The 24086-nt window shown below is 39.9% G+C and overlaps 2 protein-coding genes and 1 long non-coding RNA gene across 3 annotated transcripts in view; 2 read left to right on the forward strand and 1 right to left on the reverse strand.

Annotated features, from left to right (window-relative positions):
- The window catches only part of LOC306978670, a 183149-nt gene extending 182309 nt beyond the window's left edge, over positions 1–840 (forward strand). Inside the window, exon 3 of the long non-coding RNA XR_013793906.1 lies at positions 754–840. This is a non-coding gene — a long non-coding RNA (uncharacterized lncRNA). The remainder of the gene's footprint in view (positions 1–753) is intronic.
- uros (uroporphyrinogen III synthase) lies at positions 262–12322 on the reverse strand. Its single transcript, XM_079577278.1, has 9 exons — positions 12180–12322; positions 11012–11095; positions 10381–10471; positions 9160–9234; positions 2337–2411; positions 2186–2269; positions 2028–2113; positions 1858–1956; positions 262–456 (listed from the first exon to the last, which is right to left on the reverse strand). The coding sequence occupies exons 1-9, from the start codon at positions 12240–12242 to the stop codon at positions 334–336; spliced, it is 780 nt and encodes a 259-aa protein (XP_079433404.1). The 5' UTR covers positions 12243–12322; the 3' UTR covers positions 262–333.
- A 731-nt stretch (positions 12323–13053) lies between these two features.
- bccip (BRCA2 and CDKN1A interacting protein) lies at positions 13054–19090 on the forward strand. Its single transcript, XM_079577522.1, has 7 exons — positions 13054–13227; positions 14337–14411; positions 14486–14566; positions 14648–14734; positions 17376–17563; positions 18419–18593; positions 18762–19090. Exons 1-7 carry the CDS (start codon positions 13087–13089, stop codon positions 18930–18932), a joined length of 918 nt encoding a protein of 305 aa, XP_079433648.1. The 5' UTR covers positions 13054–13086; the 3' UTR covers positions 18933–19090.
- Positions 19091–24086: the final 4996 nt, after the last annotated feature.

Genomic DNA, 24086 nt, shown 5'->3' on the forward strand with positions numbered 1-24086 from the left:
TTTTTGGTCACTTTTTAGCGTTTTTTTGTTGCGTTTTCATCCTCATTTTCTTCTCATTTTTATCGCTGCTTTGAAGAAGCTTTTAGATTTGGAGAAACAGGAGAAAACATGTGGGAGTAAAAAGGTTAAAACAGGCTCGACAAACACAGTCACACTTGTCAATACAAACGCTTTATTGTAAAAGTATAACTTATTTCATATTTTATTCGACGCCGTGTCACACAACATAATTTAAAACATTCTTTTTCGGCCATGATTCAAAAGTGCAAAGACATGTAACATAAAAATACATTTATAAGGAGTTCACATGCAGGACGTGTGTAGAAGTGTGAGTTACTGCAGGGCGGTGGAGATGGCTGAGCTCAGATGCTCCGCGGTGGGTTTGAGGGCCACGGCGCTCACAGCGAGGCCCTCCGCTCGCATCGCCTCCTCCGTCGTCGGACCGATCGCCCCAAACTGCAGGAAGCACAATAAGCGATAAACGTCCTCAAAGGTCAAATACCAGGAGAGGAAATACTGATGTCCGACAAAAAACAGCGTGAAATTGAGCCCCGCCTTCCACGTCCTGATCTGGAGTGTGTTCATTCATTCATATCCCAAGGTCACGGCGGAAAACCAGAGTCTACTCACTACTGCCACCTCAGGTCATACGTGTAACTGCAGCTTCTATATTAAGCTCGTGCATGACGGCACTTCAGACCCGAATTAACACTTTTTCCAGTGCAGGATTTTAGAGGCAGTTGTGGTGAACAGGTCTGAGCTCATTCTACACATTAGGACATGGAGGAACATGTAGGGGGAGGAAAATACTTAGTTTAAACATTTTTAAACTCCGTATAGCTCCTTTAATTTAGTTTTTTATATCAGGACAAAGTGCAGTTACATTGAAAAGATGCTGCACCAGATTCAGCACTTTCCATCTGTCGTCCTGCACAGTTAAACGTGCAGATCTTTCACACATTATTGTTCTGTTTTCTGGTTCTAGACGACATGTATTGTAGTGCAGGTATCGGTGTCGAAAACCAAGTGTTGTTAAAGTACTGGTGTCTGTAAAAAAGGTACCCAGCCCTAATGGAGAGCCGGTGTTTAACCTCTTAACTCCCGCCTGAACCGAGAGGAATCTTTTTCCTCACGTCATCAGATTTTTTTTCCATCATTTTTTTGTTGGGTATTCAACTCATTTTTGTAACTTTTTGGTAATTTTTTTGTAAAATTATTTTCATTTTTTCGGCAATTTTTTTAATCAAATTGTGGTCATTTTTTTATCACATTTTTTGTCAATTTTTTGTATTTTTTTTGTCCAATTTTTTATCAAATTTTTGTCATTTTTTGTCACATTTTTGTCACATTTTTGTCACATTTTTCGTCACATTTTTGTCATTTTTTCGGCCATTTTTTGTCACATTTTTGTCATTTTTTTGTCACATTTTGTCACATCTTTGTCAATTTTTCGTCCATTTTTGTGTCATATTTTTTTTCTTTTTTTTTTCTTTTTTGTCCATTTTTTGTATTATTTTTGTCATTTTTTTATCAATTTTTTGTCATTTTTTGTCACATTTTTTGTCCATTTTTTTTGTCAATTTCTTGTGACATTTTTGTGACTTTTTGCCACTTTTTCATCAATTTTTCGTCACTTTTTTGTCAATGTTTTCTCACTTTTTTGTCACATTTCCATCATTGTTGCTATTTTCACACCTTTTTTCCAGAAGCTTTTGGACTGGGGTGAAGCCAAACTGGAGAAAATGTGCTCGGTTCAGGTGGGAGTTAAGGGGATAAACCTCCAGTCTCTGTCATTGGACGACCTGCTCCACCGTCTAAGCCGCTGTCGCCCCAAATAAACTCATACTTGATTTTCACCTTGATGCCGTGGAGCTGCTCCCCCGATAACCTCCGCACCACGTCCAGGCAGAACTTCACTCCCGACGGGCTGAAGAAGGCCACGCTGGCAGGAACCCCCTGAGGAACGAGAAAGAACTTTAAGCGCTGGACGGGCCGGTCACTCCGTCCTCTCAGTCCGTGTGAATCACCTGCTCTGTGAAATAGTTCTTCAGGTTTTTCTCCAGGTCGGGATGTTCTGCGGTTTGATAAACGGTCAGCGTCTCTAAAGGAACTCCTGGTAACGGAGGATTATATTGTTAACCCGATTATTCATCATTTATCTAGATTTTTACTCAGTGTTCCTGACCGTTGTCCTTCAAAGCCGTGGGCAGGACTTCCCTCTTGATGGAGCCGCAGGGGAAGAACAGAGGAGGGATGTTCCTGTCCTCTCCTGAAGCAGAAGAACGGAGCAGGTTTGTGAAGGTTTTTGAAGGTAAAAGTTATAATGGGTTTCTTACTTTCGATGATGACTTTGGACAGGACGTCTGCGGTGCCGGAGTCTTCTCCCAAAGGGTTCAAGCCAAGATTCTGAACTGGGGAGAAGAAGCAGCACAATTATGAACACTGAAGGTCACTGAAGCTCCACAAGGGGGAACTGGTCACACTGCAAAAAGTATTTAACTAGATCAGTATAAACATCTCAATTTGAGCACAATAATCCAAATGTTAGTTGTTTTGACGAGTTAAGAAGTTCTTGGGCATTTGTCCTGGATTATTTCACTTGTTCTGAGATGTTTCTGACTCGTTTCGATACATTTCGTCCTTATTTCAGGTCATTTTCTTTGCCAATGGGGTAAGAAAAATTGGTCTTATCTCATTGGCAATTTTACTTTCTTATTTCAAGCGAGATTTACCCTAGAACTGGTCTGAAATGTCCTCAAACAAGCAAAGCAAACTTGGTCCGATCAGGAAAAGTGTCTAAATGAGTGAAAACCGCTCAAAACAAGATGCATTTCCTCAATTCAAGTCATTTAAGCCAATGCTGGATATTTACTTTTTGTAGTGTAAGTAATTAAAGGGATATTTCAGGATTTTTGACACAGGGCCTCATTTCCTAGTTATCCAGAGTGATGCTGATTTCTGGAGATATTTTAATTCATGCAGTTCTTATGTTTGAAGAGTATCGTGGCGCTAGGCTTGTGCTAAGCTAGTGCATTTCTATGGTATCAGCTAGCCTGCATTAAAAACAGTGTGACCCGCTCCACAGTGCACCTGAGTAGGGCTGAAACAACTAATCGATTAATCGACAACTAATCGATTACTAAAATAGTTGTCAACTATTTCAGTAATCGATTAATCGTTTTCTAGTGAACACAGACTATAATAGAGCAAAAATTACATGACAATTATGTATTTTGGATGAAAACCTACTTTATTTTTTAAAGTTAGGGTCTGCAGTGTTTTGTACATTGTAAATTTCATAAATATCTGTCTTTGCCTCGTCCAATCAGAAAGCAGAATTAGCACAAAGAGCCTCCTACAAATGTTTACTTTAAGTTTACTCCATCAACATGTCCTCAAGCGGCGCCACTTTAGCTTTATGTGGTCAAAAAATGGAAAAAATAGAATTTCCATGCACCTTTCACTGCCAAGCGATTAATCGATTAATTGTGAAAATAATCGGTAGATAAATCGATTATCAAAATAATCGTTAGCTGCAGCCCTACACCTGAGGCAAATCACTTATAACACCAGACTAACCATATAAATGTCTGTGTGGATAGAATAATGTTTGGAATATAACTGACCTGCATCACATGAATGATCGCATTTTGAGGGACTATTTTCTAGCAGATCACTCCGCCGCTGCGTAGCTTATACAACCACGAAGCTGATGCTGCTCAAATATAAGGTATTTTAAATGATTCTATCGACACAGACATTTATATGGTTAGTCTGGTGTTAGAAGTGATTTCCCTCAGGTGTAAACAACAAGGATAACCAGGAAATGAGGCCTTATGTCAAAAAAAACATCCCTTTAAGGGGAGACACTACAGGCAAAACTCATGTTTGTCAATGCTCGTGTTTTGGGCCAAATTGGTCTCTTAAACTTTCACCTGTAACAAAAAAATAAATCTTCACAATAACATGTTTAATTATTGCACTGATTCGATTGTTTTTCCATAGATTTGTTTGGGAAACTGTAAACTCCAAACTTTGCAGCCTTGGACTGAACACTATTATATTTTAAAATCTAAATCCTAGCCTGTTTAATTGTGTTTTGAATTTTTAAAAAGGGAAGATTTCACAGATTTTCCCACTAATAAACAGCGTAGCAGCAGCAACTCTGAAAAAGCCTTTGTATCAGTCAACAAAATAAAAACATGCACTTAAACCTGGCTCTTTTCATTATTCAGATTTTATCTCTGAAAATATGGGACATTTTAGCAATTTTAGGCATAAAAGGCCTTCCCCTTCTAGAACCACCACGTTAAAGGAATAGGCCACCGTTTTTACATACTGAGATATGTTCTTACCTGAGCTTTGACGAGTTCTTTAGGACCTGTCTGATCTTCCCCCGTGCCTTCAGTCACGTAAACACAGTGCAGACGGCGTTAGCATTTAGCCTCTCCCTCTCTCCTCTATAGCTCCAAAACAGGTCAAGATAGAAGCTACCAAGCTCTTCCACGTTTTCACTTTTTAAATATGGTTACTACAAAGTATAATTACACACAATTAAACAATTTTTATCTAAGCGGATAAAAGGGGGAACTATATTGTAAGGCGTAATAATACAGGAGTAGTTCAAAATCCGCGCAGTAATCTTCACTTTACTGTGCGGATGCCAAATTACTCCTGGTATTATTACGCCTTACAATATAGTCCCCCTTTTTATCCGCTTAGAAAATCCACATTGTTTAATTTTGTGTAATTATACTTTGTAGTGGAACACTTCACGTAACCATATTTAAATAGGGAAAACGTGGAAGAGCTTGGTAGCTTCTATCTTGACCTGTTTTGGAGCTATAGAGGAGAGAGGGAGAGGCTAAATGCTAACGCCGTCTGCGCTGTGTTTACGTGACTGAAGGCACGGGGGAAGATCAGACAGGTCCTAAAGAACTCGTCAAAGCTCAGGTAAGAACATATCTCAGTATGTAAAAACGGTGGCCTATTCCTTTAACGTGGTGGAGGGTTTGAGCCTGAATGATCCTGGAGCTTTGTTGTTGGGGCTTTGTGTCCCTGAAGGGTCTTCCCAGGGCAAACAGGTCCTCGGAGACGGGTCAGAAGACACTTATGAGAGACCAACAGGCCCTGGCCGTCCTCCCCTGGACCCACCACCTGCAGGAGGAGCCACAGGGGCTGGTGCAGTGTGATTTGGGCAGAAAAGTGGAAGAAAATGGATGGATGGAAAGGCCTTATTGTTATATGAAAACATAGAATGACAGGAAACTTGCAATACATTTTTTTCCTCATATTTATGTCATTAATCTGCAGCAAAAGTTTAAAATGATTATCTCTAAATTTAAAATGTTTCCCTATTCACCTGTCTCAGAGAACACATTAGTAAATCAGGAGTAAATCAGGTTAAAAACAAATGAATGAATGAAACAAAACACAAGAAAGTGTATTTAGCTGAAGACTGTTCCGAAGCTCTTTGATCGACACTTTTACAGCACTTTGTTTATTGTAGGTAACACCAAACGGGGACTTGTGTAGGGCCATTTCCTACAAACTAAACGACTGAAGCCAAAGGAGACTCTCGACGCCTCGCTGTGACCTGCAGGAGCCGACACACTTTGGTCACAGCAATAAACTCTTTCAAACCAATGAGTTTAGAAGTCTAAGGCGAGGCAGGTGGATACGGAAAAAAGTACGATTACAGACGTCAATATGAGACTTTTACTGTAGATTACGAGTATAAGAAATAAATGTATTGCAAGTTTTCTGCGGTTTTATGTTTTCATATAAAACTTTATCTTTTTTATCTGCAAAAATGTCCAAAGTTGGCTATATTCCCTCTGATGAAATGTAAATAATGGATAGACTTAGGTTTGAATTGATGGTTTTATTTTGCTGAATGAAACATTATTGTTCTGTTTTCTGGTTCTAGACGACATATATTGTAGTAGCAGGTATCGGTATCGAAAACCAAGTGTTGTTAAAGTACTGGTATCAGAGAAAGTACCCAGCCCTAATGAAGAGCCGGTGTTTAACCTCTTAACTCCCGCCTGAACCGAGAGGATCTTTTTCCTCACGTCATCAGATTTTTTTGTTGGGTATTCAACTCATTTTTGTAACTTTTTCGTCATTTTTTTGTCATATTTGTCATAATTTGTGCAACTTTTTTTTCATTTTTTTCCATTTTTTTATTTTTTTTCCCCAGCAAATTTTGGTCATTTTTTGTCCATTTTTTTGGTCAAATATTTATCACATTTTTGTCACAATTTTGTAACTTTTTTGTCATTTTTTCTGTATTTTTTTAATCAAATTTTGGTCATTTTTGTCCCATTTTTGTAATTTTTTTGTCAAATTTTGATCACATTTTTGTCATTTTTTTGTCATATTTGTCATAATTTTTGCAACTTTTTTTTCATTTTTTTGTCTTTTTTTTCCATTTTTTTATTTTTATTTTTTCAGCAAATTTTTATCAAATTTTGGTCATTTTTTGTCCATTTTTTTGTCCATTTTTTATCAATTTTTTTTCATATTTTTGTCACATTTTGTCACATTTTTGTCACAATTTTGTAACTTTTTTGTCATTTTTTCTGTATTTTTTTAATCAAATTTTGGTCATATTTGTCCCATTTTTGTAATTTTTTTGTCAAATTTTTATCAAATTTTTGTCATATTTTTGTCACATTTTGTCACATTTTTATCACATTTTTGTCATTTTTTGGTCATATTTGTCATGATTTTTGCAACTTTTTTTTTCATTTTTTTCCTATTTTTTTTTTTTTGTGATCAATTTTTTATTAATTTTCCATTAAAGTGTAGGGGTGAGAATCCACATATTCAGCATGTGTATAGTACAGCGAGAGATGCACACACACACAAAAAAAAAAAGCGCAGATACATACTGCAAACTCAAAAGTATGCAACCCCATCCCAACCATTGGGACCCAACACCCACCCCCCCTCCCCCACCACCCCTGGACCCTGACCCCATGGTATTTTCTATTGACAAAATTCATCATTAACATTCGATGGTTATTTGTACTGTCCATTTCATACCCATAATTGAATGAACCAAGATTAAACAGACACGTAGATGCGGAGATACAATAGTAAAATTACAGTGGTGAGATCAAAGATATAGATGTTCAATGGAACATCCCAGGATTTATAGCAGTAAATACTTTGTCCCAGAAAATTATATTTTTTGAGCTTGCATTATGCATTTGTGAGGCCCATTGTTCCAGTTTTGCCAAATCTAAGAAATCACTAAGCCATTTTTGCATGGTGACCAAGTGTGGTGTCTTCCATCTACAAGCAAGTATTCGTTTGGCTGCTGTAAGACCAGCTAACCATACACGCTTCTCCATTACATTGAGGTCTAGAGTGGAGCTATCATTGAGGAGTAAAACTTCAGGAGTGCAGGGAATATTCTTCAGCAACAGGTCAGTTAGTGTTTTCGAAACACCCATCCAGAAAGTTTTAACGTTTTGACAGTCCCAAACCATATGCATAAATGTGCCTTGGGTTTTGAGATTGCAAAATGTACAATTGGGGGAAGGTAGCACTTTCATTTTGAATAGAATGTAGGGAGTGAAATATGTTCTATGGATAAAATTGAAATGAATAACCTGATGATTAGGATTTCTTGACGATAACTGCATATTTTGCCAAATCATATTCCAATTTAGATTTGTAGGGTGAGGAAGTTCTTCTTTCCACAGTTGGAGAACACGCATAGGCTCATCAAGTGCTGATTGCAATATAGAATACAGTTTAGAAACTGTTCTGTGAGAGGTAAGTAGAGTTGAGTACAATGGGTGAGTAAGTGGACAACTGTTCCATGGGACCCCATAAGTGCGCATTGCTGTCCGCAATTGGAGATAGAAAAAAAAACTTGATCCTGGCAGATCGTACCGTTGTTGTAAGTCTTGAAATGTCAGGAGACCTGAAGAGTTGCAAATATGACTCAAATTATGGACACCTTTACGAGACCATTGAGGAAAGGAAATAGGGATCTCTCCTATTTTGAGTAAAAGATTATGAAAGATTGGCGAGTGAGAGAACCATTTGGCTTGGATGTTACAATGTTTCCTTATATTATTCCAAACTTTAATAATTTCACCGATAACTAAGCCATATTTGGTGCAATCATTTGAAGGAATATTTGCAAACAGAAAATCTTGGAGTCTGTGAGGGAACACAAGGTTCTCCTCTAAGGGTCTCCAAGAAACAGTTGATGATGGGTTCAACCAGTGACTCAAGGGGCGGAGAACAAATGACCAGTGATACCATTTAAAATTAGGTACATTAACCCCCCCTTCTTTTTTTGTTTTTTGTAATATTGATAATTTAACTCTGTGCTTTTTATTGCACCAAATAAAATTAGCAGCTACTAAGTGCAACTTTTCCCAGTATCCTTTAGTAGGGGAAATAGGGATCATTGAGCTTATAAAATTAATGCGGGGAAGAATGTTCATTTTTACTACAGAGATGTGTCTTTTTTTTCTTCATTTTTTTATTTTTTCAGCAAATTTTTATCAAATTTTGGTCATTTTTTGTCATTTTTTTTGTCAAATTTTTATCAAATTTTTGTCATATTTTTGTCATATTTTCGTCACAATTTTGTAACTTTTTTGTCATTTTTTCTGTATTTTTTAAATCAAATTTTGGTCATTTTTGTCACATTTTTGTAATTTTTTTGTCAAATTTTTATCAATTTTTTGTCATATTTTTGTCACATTTTCGTTATTTTTTGTCAATTTTTTTGTCAATTTCTTGTGACATTTTTGTGACATTTTTGCCAAACATTAGGGGATTTTGTATCTTGTTATAATTTCCTATTGTTTGTTGGGTTCAAAGCTCAATAAATCAGGCAGGAATTAGACATTACAAAAATCCTCCTAAAAAAAGCTTCAAGCCTGTAAAGTGTGGAGTCTTATGGAGCAACTCAAGTGCAGATGTTGTTAAAGAGTGGAATGAAAACGGCCCTAAAGTTTTGTCCCTTTGTCTCCACATGAGCCCTGAGTGTTTTTCTCCCACAGAGGAAATGACGCAAAGGGCAAGTCTGGTTTATTTAGCTGTTATGCTTTATACTATACATAGGCTGTATCCCATTAAAGTGAGTAAATAGAAAAGCCCAAAGTCCTGGTAAAGGTTGTTTCTTACCTAAAGCAGCCGTGGCTTTTCCAACGACATAAACAGACTTCGAGTTCCACTTCTCTTTCACGGAGTCGTCCCATTCTGACAAAGAAACAACAAATGTTCATTACATTGATGAATAAACAGGTTAAGCTCAGGTAAGAACATACAGTATCTCAGTGTGGATAAACAATGGCCTGTTCCTTAAAAGTTTCTGCTCAAATCGATATAACTCTACAAACTAATCCATATTTATTCTCACCCATTCAGTCTCATAATGTTTAAAGCATTTTCAGTCATTTAGATTTAAAGAAGGTTTACTTTGTACATCTTTGTTTGAAACAGGTGCGTAAGAGAAGACAGAGGCCAAACGTAGAACAGGAAAAATACCTCACACACTGTAGACTCCAGTGTTCCTTTATTTAATGCAACGTTTCGGCAAAATGTTTGTTATGAATGAGAAGCCATCCTTAACCTCTTAACTCCCGCCCGAACCGAGAGGATCTTTTTCCTCACGTCATCAGATTTTTTTTCCATCATTTTTTTGTTGGGTATTCAACTCATTTTTGTAACTTTTTTGTCTTTTTTTTTGGTCATTTTTTGTCACATTTTTTTGACATTTTTTAACACATTTTTTGTAATTTTTTGGTCAAATTTTCATCATATTTTTGTATTTTTTTGGTCACAATTTTGTCATTTTTCGTCAATTTCTTGTTAATTTCTTGTGACATTTTTGCCACTTTTTCCATCAATTTTTTGTTACATTTTGGCATATTTTGTCACATTTTTTCGTAATTTTTTGTCCATTTTTTTTAATTTTTAGGTCAAATTTTCATCATATTTTTGTATTTTTTTTGTAACGTTTTGTCACATTTTTGTCATTTTTTCGTCCATTTTTCATCAATTTTTCGTCAATTTTTTGTCAATGTTTTCTCACTTTTTTGTCACATTTCCATCATTGTTTTCGTCTCAGTTTTGTTGCTTTTTCACAGCTTTTTTCCAGAAGCTTTTGGACTGGGGTAAAGCCAAACTGGAGAAAATGTGCTCGGTTCAGGTGGGAGTTAAGGGGTTAAGGATGGCTTCTCATTCATAGCAAACATTTTGCCTGACGAAGGTCACTGGCCCAAACGTTGCATTAAATAAAGAAACACTGGTGTTGCAAGTCTAGAGTGTGGATGGATTTTTCCTGTTCTAGTCATTTAGATTTAACAGGAGTATTTGATTCTAAACAGTGCGCTCTCGTCTCACCTCGTTTCCGCTCCTCCACACACGTCCGCACGGCCTCCACGGCTCTGGGGCTGGTGAAGATCAGGCCGCCATGTTTCTCAGGCTGGAAAATCTAGGACGAAATGCAGTGACTTTTAAAGAGGGGGTATTGTGCTTTTTTCAGTCCCATAGCACCAGTCTATATCACACTACAATGATGACCAAACCTTCTGTTGGTCTGTAAATGCAGTAAATTAGAATAACTGCCTTGTATAAAATGTCTCTCTCAAAATGGCTGTAGTGAATGTCTTGAAATAGGCCTCTGTCTCTTTAAGAACCTCTGAGCCTTTAGACACGCCCCCTCCACACGCTGTCTGTGGCATCAGTGGGGAGGGGGTTCTGCTGAGGAGCAGTGGTTGGTTACTCGGCTGGTGACGAAAGCTCGGAGGCGTCTCCAGGAGGTGGGGGCGTTCCTAGGAGGACTCAGGCAAACCTATCCCTAAAATGGCCGCCATCAGAGTTTTTACAGATTACTCAGAAATACGTGAATGTGCCAAGGCAACACTTCAGGCATGTTTTTAACATGATGTAAAGCTTGAAAAAGTCGATTTTGCATAATACCCCCCTTTAATAACCAGCGTTTTGAGTCAAAACGATGAACGAAGCGTCTTACCTTGTCTGAAAGCGTGTTTAGTGAGACGAACTTGAACGACAGCACTGGGATGAGAGTGGCTTTGTGTCCAAGAGTGGCCAGCTCCTGCAAACAGAGGGAATGAAAAGAACAATCTTACAGGACATTAGAAGACGTTTCTAAATTGATCGTTTTTCAAGCTAGTCTGTAACGATTGTATCACTGGTTGCTGCGAATTGAGCCCCCAGTTTTGCACTACAAAAGTATGGTATAGGAACAAACAAAGTGGTACCAGAAACCTTTTGCATTCTCATGTAGTGTTTACATGTAATAGAGTCAGTCAGATTAAATATCTATCATTAATCTATAGACTTTAACCCCTTAACTCTCACCTGAACCGAGCACATTTTCTCCAGTTTGGCTTTAACCCAATCCAAAAGCTTCTGGAAAAAAGGTGTGAAAATAGCAACAAAACTGAGACGAAAACAATGATGGAAAAATAACAAAAAATGGACGAAAAAATGTAAAAAAAAATGGACAAAAAATGACAAAAAATGTATTAAAAAAATATTTAAAAAATGACAAAAAAATGACAAAAAAATGGACAAACACTTTATAAAAAATGACAAAAAATGTATAAAAAATGGACAAAAAAAGGCAAAAAAATATTTAAAAAATCAACAAAAAATGACAAAAAAATAATGAAAAAAATGACCAAAAAAATGACAATAAAAAAGAGAAAAAAAAAGACAAAAATGGACAAAAAATGACAAAAAAATTATTAAAAAATTGTTAAAAAATGACAAAGAAAAATATTAAAAATTGACAAAAAATGACGAAAAAATGACAAAAAAAATTATGAAAAAAATGACAAAAATGTGACAAAAAGTGAAGAAAAAAAAAACGAAGGGAAAAAAATTACAAAAAAGTTACAAAAATGACTTGAATACGAAAAAAAAATTAGGAAAAAGATCCATTTAGATGAGTTTTGTAGATCTTAGCTTTCAAATGAGGCGTTACACTGGCCTACAGGACTTGGGTAAAGCTGAACTGGAGAAAATGCTCTCAGTTCAGGGAGTTAAAACGCATGGTTGGATAATTACCATATAATGTGTGAACAATGACTGCTCTACTTTAGAGAAGGAACATCACCGCATTCTTCTGCCTGAAAACCACTAATTTAACAGGTAAAAAACAAGCACAGCCAAACCTTTATATACGGATCAGGTCCAGAATCTCCATCTCTTGGCTCTTTGAGAAGCAGCACGTTCATCTTCACCAAACGTTTTAATTCAATACCTTTTAAAACGCACAAGTAAACAAACAAGAAAACGCCAGCTCTCTTAAAAGCAGCTACTGTATTTGCCAAAGGGGCGTGAAACTAACCAAACTACACCCTCTTGCACCATAATATGTTTCGTGCAGATAACAAAGCTGTGGTGCCACTATCTTACGGTGCAATGAGTTGGTTTAATGGTTAAATAGTTCGCATTAAATGTCATACCTTCAAAAGTGTCTGGTTTGTTGACATTAGCAAAGCAGACTGACAGGTTAGCTTGAGTTAGCTGCAAGAATATAGCCGTAGATGTGCATGTAATATAACGTTTGCGACACATAAGCGTTATTCGTGTAAATGTCAGTGGTGTTGAATGTAAAGAATAGTCAGAAAACACAAATAAATGTAATTTTGAAGGTACCTCAAGTGCCCTCTACAGCTGACTTCATGGCGAGGTTTGCTAACTGTAAGGAATAGGGGGGGAAGCTAGCTAATATTATAAAATGAGGCTTTAAACGTGTTCAAACTTTTACAAAACATAAATATATAATATCGTACTGTTGTTTAAAAGACAGTTACAAGATAAAATAGCGACAAACCCAACGTTAAATATGTAATTATTTTAAATCAACTGTTAAACACCACCCGCTTTCAAAAATAGTTTGGTCTGCATCAAGCCGACATTGCGGTTCAAAACGGCGCCTTGTAAACGAGCCCCCCCGTTCAGTCGGATCCAAAATGGCGGACGACGTGGCGCAGTTTCCCCATCGGCTCAATATAGCGTCAACACGTCTTCGCTTCCCCGCCCACCGCTGACTCCACGCGTGTTTGTAGCTACAGCATGGCTTCTTCAGCGAAACGGAGAGCAGTGGGTTTGGGTGAAAATCCCGGAGAAAGGGACCACAGCTCGGATGAAGAGTCCGAAGAAGATGAGGAGTCCGGAGAGGAGGAGAGCGGAGACTCGGAAGAGGAGATTAACGAGGTACTGTCATGAGAAACTGTGGGGATGCTAAAGCTAGCTGTAGCTAATGTCAGCTGTCAGCTAATAACAACTCTCGTTAAGTTTACTACTACGAGCTCACACTCAACTGGAATATACTTCGCTTTGATTGCCACCACTACAATACTTATGCAATATTCTTGTATTAAAAGTACATCAGCGTGCAAGTAAATAAAAGAACTGCTAGTGGGACTTCTGAAAATGTACAGCAGCAGGTTCATCTGTAATATTAAGTAATGTGTGAGAAAATTGTGGCCAAAAATAAGTTTTTTTTTAAAATGGGGCAAAATTAGGGGGTAAAAAATCAAACTGTAGGAAATATGGAGCATATCTGATCTTTTAACCTCTTAATTCCCACCTGAACCGAGAGGATCTTTTTCCTCACGTCATCAGATTTTTTTTCCATCATTTTTTTGTTGGGTATTCAAATCATTTTTGTAACTTTTTAGTCATTTTTTTTGTCACATTTCTGTCATTTTATTGTCAAATTTCTATCACATTTTTGTCACATTTTTGTAACTTTTTTGTCACATTTTTGTCATTTTTTCGTCATTTTTTCGTCATTTTTTGTCAATTTCTTGTGACATTTTTGCCTCTTTTTCATACATTTTTCATCACTTTTTTGTCAATGTTTTCTCACTTTTTGTCACATTTCCATCATTGTTTTCGTCTCAGTTTTGTTGCCATTTTCACAGCTTTTTTCCAGAAGCTTTTGGATTGGGGTAAAGCCAAACTGGAGAAAATGTGCTTCTTGGTTCAGGTGGGAGTTAAGGGGTTAAAAAAGGAGAAAAATTAGGGATACAAATTGGGAAGGCAAGAAAAATTGGGACAGAAATAAGGAAAAAAATTGTTAAAAATGGAGGAAAAATAGGGAAAACATTGGGCAAAAAATTTAAGCCACTTCCTGGCCAACGGTATCAAAACCTTTTTTCGGAACCTGCTTTCAATACTTTTATTATAATTTTTTTTTTTTTTTCAGATTGGTGTCATTTAATGGTACCCAGCCCTACTGCCGAATCATTGTTTACATAAATAAAAACTTGCATCTACGGTTAATTGCTTAATAATCTCAATGATTTTCCTTTTTCCAGGAGGTGGTCGTGGACTTTGAAGCCCACGGTATTACACACAATGACTTCAATGGAATAAAGAAGCTCCTGCAGCAGGTCGGAAGCAGCTTTTCCCCCATATATTAATGTCCCTTTTTCTCTAACTGGTGCATATTGTGTTCCTTTAACAGCTGTTTCTAAAAGCTCACGTGAACACGGCGGAAATGACAGACCTCATCATCCAACAGAACCACATCGGGAGTGTGATCCGGGTGAGTAAATTCACGGGAAGTCTGTGTTGACGTCGTGTGTTTGATATAGTGTTGAAAGTTTGGGGTTTTGTGTGTGCGCAGCAAGCGGAGGTGCCCGAGGACAGTGACGATGATGATCCCGACGAAGTGTTTGGCTTCATCTCCATGATAAACCTCACGGAGCGAAAGGTAAAACCAAAAAACCTGCTGCGGCTGAAGTTCCAACGCAGGCCTTTAAAGTTGCACGTAACGAAATGATGTGACGTGTGACAAAGACAGTTTCTATTTGACATTTGAAAAACGGAAAGTACAAGGCTTCATTTCCGGCAGTAAGTCAGACCTGTCCCCAGAGGTTGTTGGTCTCCCCCAGGGCTGCTCTTTGTCACCGGTTCTGTTCATTACTTTTATGGACAGAATTTCTAGACGCAGCCGGGGGCCGGAGGGTGTCCGGTGTGGGAGCCTCAGGATCTCTGCTGTTTGCGGACGATGTTGTTCTTAGGGCTGCAACTAACGATTATTTTGTAATCGATTAATCTATCGATCATTTTTACGATTAATCGATTAATCGCTCGGCTGTGAATGGTGTAGGAAAATTTTATTTTTTCAATTTCTTTTATCACATTATAGCTTAAGTCGCGCTGTTTAACCTCTTAACTCCCGCCTGAACCGAGAGGATCTTTTTCCTCACGTCATCACATTTTTTTTCCATCATTTTTTCGTCAATTTTTTATCACATTTTTGTCATTTTTTTGTTACATTTTGGTCATTTTTTTTGAGAAAATGTGCTCGGGTCAGGTGGGAGTTAAGGGTTTAAAGGAAGTGCTGATGGAGTAAACTAAAGGGAAGTGTTTTTTGAAGGCTCTATTCATGAAATTTACATTGTACAAACCACTACAGACCCTAAATATAAAATCAAAGTAGGTTTTCATCAAAAATACTACATTTTTTTGGTCATTTTTGCTCCATTTTAGTCTGTGTGAGCCAGAAAACGATTAATCGATTACTTAAATAGTTGTCGACTCTTTCAATAATCGATTAGTCGTCGATTAATCGATTAGTCGTTTCAGCCCTAGTTGTTCTGTTGGCTTCATCAAATCAGGACCTTCAGCTGCTCTGGGGCGGTTTGCAGCCGGGATGAGGATCATGTAAGGATTATAATGAAATCTGAACAAGCCTCTGATTCATGCTTTTGCTCACACGCTACAGAACAAGAAGACCATGTCACTGAGATGAGCTGATAGACAATGGTCCACACCATAATCATTCTGAACACAACGTGAAGTACAGATAATATACAAACACATAGTCAAACAACTGACAGAGAAGTGCAAGACTAGGATAAAAGGAGACTGTCAACGCAGGTCTGGACTTCGCTTCTTCTCTTTCTCTGAAGTCACCAGCTGGTTATACAACTTTGTAACTAGGAACAATGGCAATAAAAGCCTTATCTTTGAGACGACTTCTATCTCCAGTGTTTGCTTTGGCTATGTCCAAATAACTGTTCTCGCAACAATCAGCACCTCCAAATCTGAGGCCATGGTTCTCCACCGGAAAAAGGTGCTTCCCCTCTTCAGGTCGGTGGGGAGTCCTTACCTCAAGTGGAGGAGTTCAAGCATCTCGGGGTCTTGTTCACGAGTGGGGGACGGATGGAGCGTGATATCGATAGACGGATCGGTGCGGCGTCAGCAGTGATGCGGTCGCTGTATCGGTCTGTGGTGGTGAAGAGGGAGCTGAGTCGGGGCAAAGCTCTCGATTTATCGATCGATCTACGTTCCCACCCTCACCTATGGTCATGAGATTCGGGTAATGACCGAAAGGACAAGATCGCGAATACAATCGGCCGAAATGAGTTTCCTTCGCAGGGTGGCTGGGCGCACCATCCGAGATCAGGTGAGGAGCTCAGTTACCCGGGAGGAGCTTAGAGTAGTCGCGAGGCTCGGGCATCGGTTCCGGATGCCTCCTGGTCGCCTCCCTTGGGAGGTGCTCCAGGCATGTCCTAGTGGGACAAGGCCTTGTGGAAGGTCCAGGACACGCTGGCGGGACTATGGCCGTTTCCCAATGTCCAGGATCCTCGGCGTCTCGATCACTTCGGACGTCATTCGAGTCATCACGGCGCCGCCAAGTGGTTCCATTTCACCTGGACCACTCGCCCCCTCGCAGCTCGACTCCTCCGTGTGGCTCATTTACGAAGGATACAGCAGTGGATCCTCCGCTGCCTCGGAGAGCTGAAATTACCCATGATGCACTGCAACATAGTTTCTTTTCTCGCAAAACTTTATTAGTTTTAACTCACTTTAAAAAAGTTTTATTCCACATGAACAGTTTCCTGGCCTCTGTTATTCATAAAACAGTTGTTTTAATGAGCATAGATTGACATTTGATTATATGATTTGACACGAGACATGACGCAGCCGCTCCGGAGGCCGTTCCATTTGAGCTCAAATGCGGCGGAGAGAGGGCACTCCACCACCGAGGACGTCAACGAAGTGGCCAAACGGAGGACGGATCCTTGCAATTGAGAAACAGCCTATGTCTCCGAGCTGGCCTGGTGTGGCCGCGGGGTCAGAACAGCTGGAGGAGGTGTGTGTGGATCGTGAAGTTTGGGCATCTCTGCTGAGACGCTGCCCCCACGACCCGGCCCCGGATAAAGCGGAAGAAAATGGATGGATGGACATGCTAGCAAATCGTAGTGAACTCGCATTTTCTTCAGAATGGGTCCAGGGATCATGTATGGACATTGGGACTCTGGAGTTGGGCCTGACCGATATATTGTTTGCAGCTTGTTCTAAAGTGTGTGGTCAGTGTGTTGTAATAAGTGTTTACGTTCCAGGGAGTGCAGTGCGTGGAGAATCTGAAGGAGCTGGTCCTGGATCAGTGCCACAAAAGCTGCTCTGAGGCCGAGGCCGAGCGTCTGGAGAAGGTTCTGTCCGACAGCAGCAAATCCGTGGGGCTTTTACTGAGCGAGAGGTTCATCAACGTCCCTCCACAGATCGCGCTGCCGCTCCACAAGCAACTGCAGTAAGTGCCGCCTTGATGAACCGATTAACTCCCACCTGAACGGATCCCATTTTCTCCAGTTTGGCTTTAGCCTAATCTAAAAGCTTCTTGGGAAAAAACACCAAAATAGCCACAAAAAATAAGAAGAAAACAAGGATGTAAACGCAGCAAACGCAAACAAAAAAAATCAACAATAATGTGACAAAAACTCAACCAAAAAGTGACAATAATGTGACAAAAACTCAACCAAAAAGTGACAAAAATGTGGCAAAAATGTGGCAAAAATGTGACAAAAATGTGACAAAAATGTGACAAAATTTCAACAAAATTGTGGCAAAAATTCAACAAAAATGTGACAAAATTTCAACAAAATTGTGGCAAAAATTCAACAAAAATGTGGCAAAAATTCAACAAAAATGTGGCAAAAATTCAACAAAAAGTGACAAAATTTCAACAAAAATGTGACAAAAATTCAGCAAAAATGTGACAAATATTTGACAAAAATTCCACAAAAATGTGGCAAAAATTCAACAAAAAGTGACAAAAATTCAACAAAAATGTGGCAAAAATTCAACCAAAAAGTGACAAATTTCAACAAAAATGTGGCAAAATTTCAACAAAAATGTGGCAAAAATTCAACAAAAAGAAAGGAAAAATAAAACATGAAAAAGGTGACACAACACAGCAACAACGCGAGGCAAAAGATCAGTTAGCTTTAATTTACTTAGCTTTCAAATGAGGTGTTACACAGCCAAAAGAGGACAGAATGCATTTGGTTTAGGCGGGTGGTAAGAGGTTAACCACCATCATTGGTTCAATCGATTAAAAGAAATGCAAAGAACTTAAATCCTGCGTCTGTTTTGTCTGTCCCGTCAGAGAGGAGATTTCCGAGGCCCAGCGCACCAACAAACCCAGCGGGCGCTGCCACTACTGTCTGATGATCAGCAAAACCTGTAAAGAGGTTTCTAAAAACATCCCCAGGTCTGGACCCCGAGCGGCCCCTAAAGACGAGTTCATGTTCGTCAACGCGGAGGAGGAGTTCTTCTACGAGGTAAACGTCCACCAGCTGGAGTGGGTTTAAAAAATGTGCTTCAAGTTCTTCTATGAGTAGACGTTCTAGTTCATCAGTCGCTGAAAAAAAACTGCTCAAGATCCACAAACTTTACTTTACGTTAAATAAAAAGCGCTGAACTTGTGTGTGTTGTGTGTGTTTCTGCAGCAGGCCGAGCTCAGGTTCCATTACTCCGTGGAGGACGAGGCCGACTCGTGTTTAAGCGGGAGGTGGTCCTTCGACGACGTCCCGATGAAGCCGTTCAGGACCGTGATGCTGGTCCCGAGCGACAAGATCCCCGTCATAATGGACAAGCTCAAAGAGTACCTCACCGTCTGAGCAGCCAAAACGTGGACATGAGGGTCTTTTACTCCGACAAACGAGGGATGATCACATGTATTTTTATGGCGATAATGGCCGCGATATTGAAATGCATTGGAAGTGGTTTGTATTTTGTGTTGAAAAACAGAAGTTTAAAGGAAAACTATTAAAAACTACACGAGGGGTCTTCAACGTAATCCATTTTCTGATATATTTATGCCCCTAAATGTTGTTATAACCTGTGTTTATAACATTGCTATAAACTGAGAAAACGGATAATGACCCAGCTCATGTGTGTCGTGTCTCAATAAACTTTTATAAGGTTTGATTTTGTAGTGGAGTTTTTTTCTCGTCAGCGTAGTTTCAACAACTTTTCCTTTAACCCCTTAACTCCCACCTGAACCGAGCACATTTTCTCCAGTTTGGCTTTACCCCAGTCCTAAAGCTTCTGGAAAAAAGGTGGGAAAATAGCGACAGAACTGAGATGAGAACGATTAAAATGTGACAAAAAAGTGAGAAAACATTGACAGAAAAGTGATGGAAAATTGACGAAAAAATGACAAAAATGTGACAAAAACTGTACAAAAAATTTACCAAAAAATTATGAAAAAGTCACGAAAATGTCACACAAAATGGACTAAAAATGTTACAAAAAAATGTGACAAAAAGTGAAAAAAAAAATGGAGAAAAAAATTACAAAAAAGTTACAAAAATGAGTTGAATAACACCCCAAAATAAAAGATGGGAAAAAAAAATCCATTTAGATGAGTTTTGTAGATCTTAGCTTTCAAATGAGGCGTTACACTGGCCTACAGGATTTGGGTAAAGCTGAACTGGAGAAAATGCTCTCGGTTCAGGCGGGAGTTAAGAGGTTAAAGGGATATTTCAGGATTTTTGACATAGGGCCTCATTTCCTAGTTATCCAGAGTGTTGCTGATTTCTGGAGATATTTTTTTTGTAATTCATGCAGTTCTTATATTTGAAGAGTTTCGTGGCGCAAGGCTAGTGCATTTCTATGGTATCAGCTAGCCTGCACTAAAAACAGTGTGACCCGCTCCACAGTGCACCTGAAGCAAATCACTTATAACGCCAGACTAACCATATAAATGTCTGTGTCCATAATAAGTAAGTAAGTAATAAGTAATTTTAACCATTTTGCATTTAAAATACCTCATATTTGAGCAGCATCAGCTTCGTGGTTGTATGAGCTACGCAGCGGCGGAGTGATCTGCTAGAAAATAGTCCCTCAAAATGCGATTATTCATGTGATGCAGGTCAGTTATATTCCAAACGTGATTCTATGGACACAGACATTTATATGGTTAGTCTGGTGTTATAAGTGATTTGCCTCAGGTGCACTGTGGAGCGGGTCACACTGTTTTTAATGCAGGCTAGCTGATACCATAGACATGCACTAGCCTTGCACTAGCCTAGCGCCACGAAACTCTTCAAACATAAGAACTGCATGAATTACAGAAAAAAATATCTTTGCTTTGCAGCTTTTGCCCGCTTGGTTTTTTAAATGTTATTGTGTGCCAGGGCTGCCCTTTGTCACCAGTTCTGTTCATTACTTTTATGGACAGAATTTCTAGGCGCAGCCAGGGGCCGGAGGGCGTCCGGTTTGGGAGCCTCAGAGTCTCATCTCTGCTGTTTGCGGACGATGTTGTTCTGATGGCTTCAACAAACCAGGACCTTCAGCTGCTCTGGGGCGATTTGCAGCCGAGTGTGTATCGGCCGGGATGAGGATCAGCACCAAATCTGAGGCCATGGTTCTCCACCGGAAAAAGGTGGTTTCCCCTCTACAGGTCGGTGGGGAGTCCTTACCTCAAGTGGAGGAGTTCAAGTATCTCGGGGTCTTGTTCACGAGTGAGGGACGGATGGAGCGTGAGATGGACAGACGGATCGGTGCGGCGTCAGCAGTGATGCGGTCGCTGTATCGGTCTGTCGTGGTGAAGAGGGAGCTGAGTCGGGGCAAAGCTCTCGATTTACCGATCGATCTACGTTCCCACCCTCACCTATGGTCATGAGATTTGGGTCATGACCGAAAGGACGAGATCGCGAATACAAGCGGCCGAAATGAGTTTCCTTCGCAGGGTGGCTGGGCGCACCCTCCGAGATCAGGTGAGGAGCTCAGTTACCCGGGAGGAGCTCGGAGTAGAGTCGCTGCTCCTTCACGTCGAAAGGAGCAGCTGAGGTGGCTCGGGCATCTGTTTCGGATGCCTCCTGGTCGCCTCCCGCGGGAGGTTTTCCAGGCATGTCCTAGTGGGACAAGGCCTTGTGGAAGACCCAGGACACGCTGGTGGGACTATGTCTCCGAGCTGGCCTGGTGTCGCCTCGGGGTCAGAACAGCTGGAGGAGGTGTGTGTGGATCGGGAAGTTTGGGCATCTCTGCTGAGACTGCTGCCCCCGCGACCCGGCCCCGGATAAACCGGAAGAAAATGGATGGATGGATTGTGTGCCAAGACAATTCTTGCTTCACCAGAGCATGTCCTATATGGTGAATTCTCATTGTTGCCTTCAGGGCGTCCTTATGCCTCGCCATGCGGTAAGAAGAACCGCTATATGAAATATTTTGTCCCGGAGGCCACATGACTCCTGAACTCTCCTTAATTTAATTTGAGGTCGTCACCTGCCTGTTATTCAAACAGACTGTATCTATGTGTGAGCTCCACTTGCTTGGTTGTATGTGATTGTGTGGCTGTTTGTATATTTATGTTTTCTGCTCTAAAGGAATGTGGGATAAATAAAGTTGACTGAACTGAACTGAACTGTTTTATTTAGCACATGATATAAAAATCATTAAATTAGACCTAAAACCTTCAAACAAAGGCACCAGCACTGCCACCCCAGGAGTCCCACCCCTAGGGGAAAAAAGGCTGGCACAGTTCATGAAATTGCTGTGAAACCTGTTGCAACCTGTTCACTAACCAGCAGAGGTCAGTGTTTCCCAGCTTTGGATTGACATTTTTATAATGAAACTGCAGATATCAGGAGGAACTGATGCAAAATTTCAATTCTTTTCCTTCGCGCCGTCGCTTCAATAACTCACCCAGACACGTCTATTCTTTGAAACGTTTGGTTTTATTGATAATACTGATAGTACTTCCGTCCTCTCTCGGGGACTTTTACACAAAGTTTCTGACACATGCACAGATTTATCACACGACTTTCCCTCAGAACAAAAACAAAAAACAGTTTTCTCTCACGGTTCTCCAGCGCAAGACAAAAACGCACAGATTTTAGACGAATAATTAAAAAAAAAAAACACAGTAAAATGAAAAAGTAGAAGAGTTTAACTTAAAAATAATACTCCTTAGTTATACGGAAGCTGTTTTAAAGCCAACACTGAAGCGTCTACGACCGATGGCGGGCCTTTAGCGACGAGAGTACAAGTCATTTACAGAGAGTATAGACACGAGAGAAGGGCTCTGTCGCACGAGGAACTCAACGTCCCGCAGGTTTTTCATACATTATCCCAAAAAAAACAAGAGTAATAGTGGATACTCAGGCGTCGCCCAAGTCTCTCAAAAGTGCAATTCTACGACTAAAATAAGCGAAAAACAAATAAAAGTTTACGGGCGTTTCTGTACAGCTGCGGAAAAGGGCTACGTTTCTTAATCTACGGACTTACATTTGGTCGTTTAACCTGTTGGTACGAAGTTTGGTTTTGAGATACTAATGTGACGTCGCAACATCGTAAACGGCGGAGTCGGTGTAGCGAAGATTTCTATTACGGTAACTAGCGATGCACCGATCCGATAGATACAGACGGCATGGCGTCATAGAGGGGCAGGGTTGCCAGGTCTGGGCAGCCAAACCCGCCCAAGAATATCTGAAAAGCGCGGAAAACCTGCGGACATGCGGCGCGGCTGGAATTTTCAATATTGTTTACTACAGGGGTCGGCAAGTTTTTCTTGGCGGAGGCCGAAGAGACCGAGGGCCGAAGCCGCTGATCATTAGCCCAAAGTAAAGCACAACACTGGAAACGTGACCATCTTAAAGGAATAGTTCACCGTTTTTCCACACTGAGATATGTTCTTGCCTGAGCTTAGACGAGCTGATGCGTACCTGTCTGGTCTTTGTGCGTGCCCTCAGTCGCGCAAAAAGACGAAAGATGCTGTTAGCACTTGGCCTCTCCCAATGTAATTCCTATAGCTAAAACGGGGTGAAGTTGGAAGCTACCACGCTCTTCCACGGGCACCCACAAAGACCAGACAGGTACGTATCAACTCGTCTAAGCTCAGGTAAGAACATATCTCAGTGTGTAAAAATGGTGAACTATTCCTTTAAAGGAGAGAAATGACTGAAAATTGCTTGAATTAAAGTTCTTCTATGTTGAATTCGAGTCTAATTTGAACTAATCCAAGATACAAATGTTCATGGTAATGGAACAAGAATAAAAGTTGAAATCAGACAAATAATTGTTTTTCACTTGAAAGGACGCAAAATTATCTGAATTAAGAGAATAACGACTACTAAAGGTTTTATCTCATCTAAGACCAGACCAAATCTACTCAAACCTTAGATTTATTTATTTTTTTCACATTTATTTTTTATTGAAGAGACAAATAATAAAATTTTACATATTTTCTTTCCAAAAGAAAAGTAGTAATGTGATTTTGCTCTTCCATCAAACCTTAGATTTAATCTGTTCATTCAAGTAGATTTATGTCATTTCTACCTTAAAACGAGAGTGCACTTCCTTCAAATGCCAGTGTTGTGCATCATATATGATCTCACTGGGTGTATTGACAGTATTTCTACCTTTTTTCTCCCATTTTACTCTAATAATGATAAAAGTTCTCTCTGATTTGTGTAATAATGTTTCTCAAAATCATCTTGAGGGCCAGAGGTGCTGTGCTGGAGGGCCGGATTTGGCCCCCGGGCCTGACGTTGCCTACCCCTGGTTTACTAGTTACCAGAGCCCATGTGCTCCTGCGATGATGAGAAACCGCCCCCACCTCCCGCCCTTATTGAAAAAGCAGCTCACAGAGCCTTGGATTTGCCTTCGAAATAGTGATTTTGACCAAAAATAATATAGAAATAGACAATTTGACATTGATTACAGCAAGGCAAAAAACCACGGACATTTTTTTTCACCCGCGGAATAGCTTTAAAAACGGCCAATTCCGTGGTTTAGACGCGGACCTGGCAACCCTGTAGAGGGGGGCG

This window comes from Gobius niger (assembly GCF_951799975.1).
Source record: "Gobius niger genome assembly, chromosome: 19".
NCBI classification, from domain to species: domain Eukaryota; kingdom Metazoa; phylum Chordata; class Actinopteri; order Gobiiformes; family Gobiidae; genus Gobius; species Gobius niger.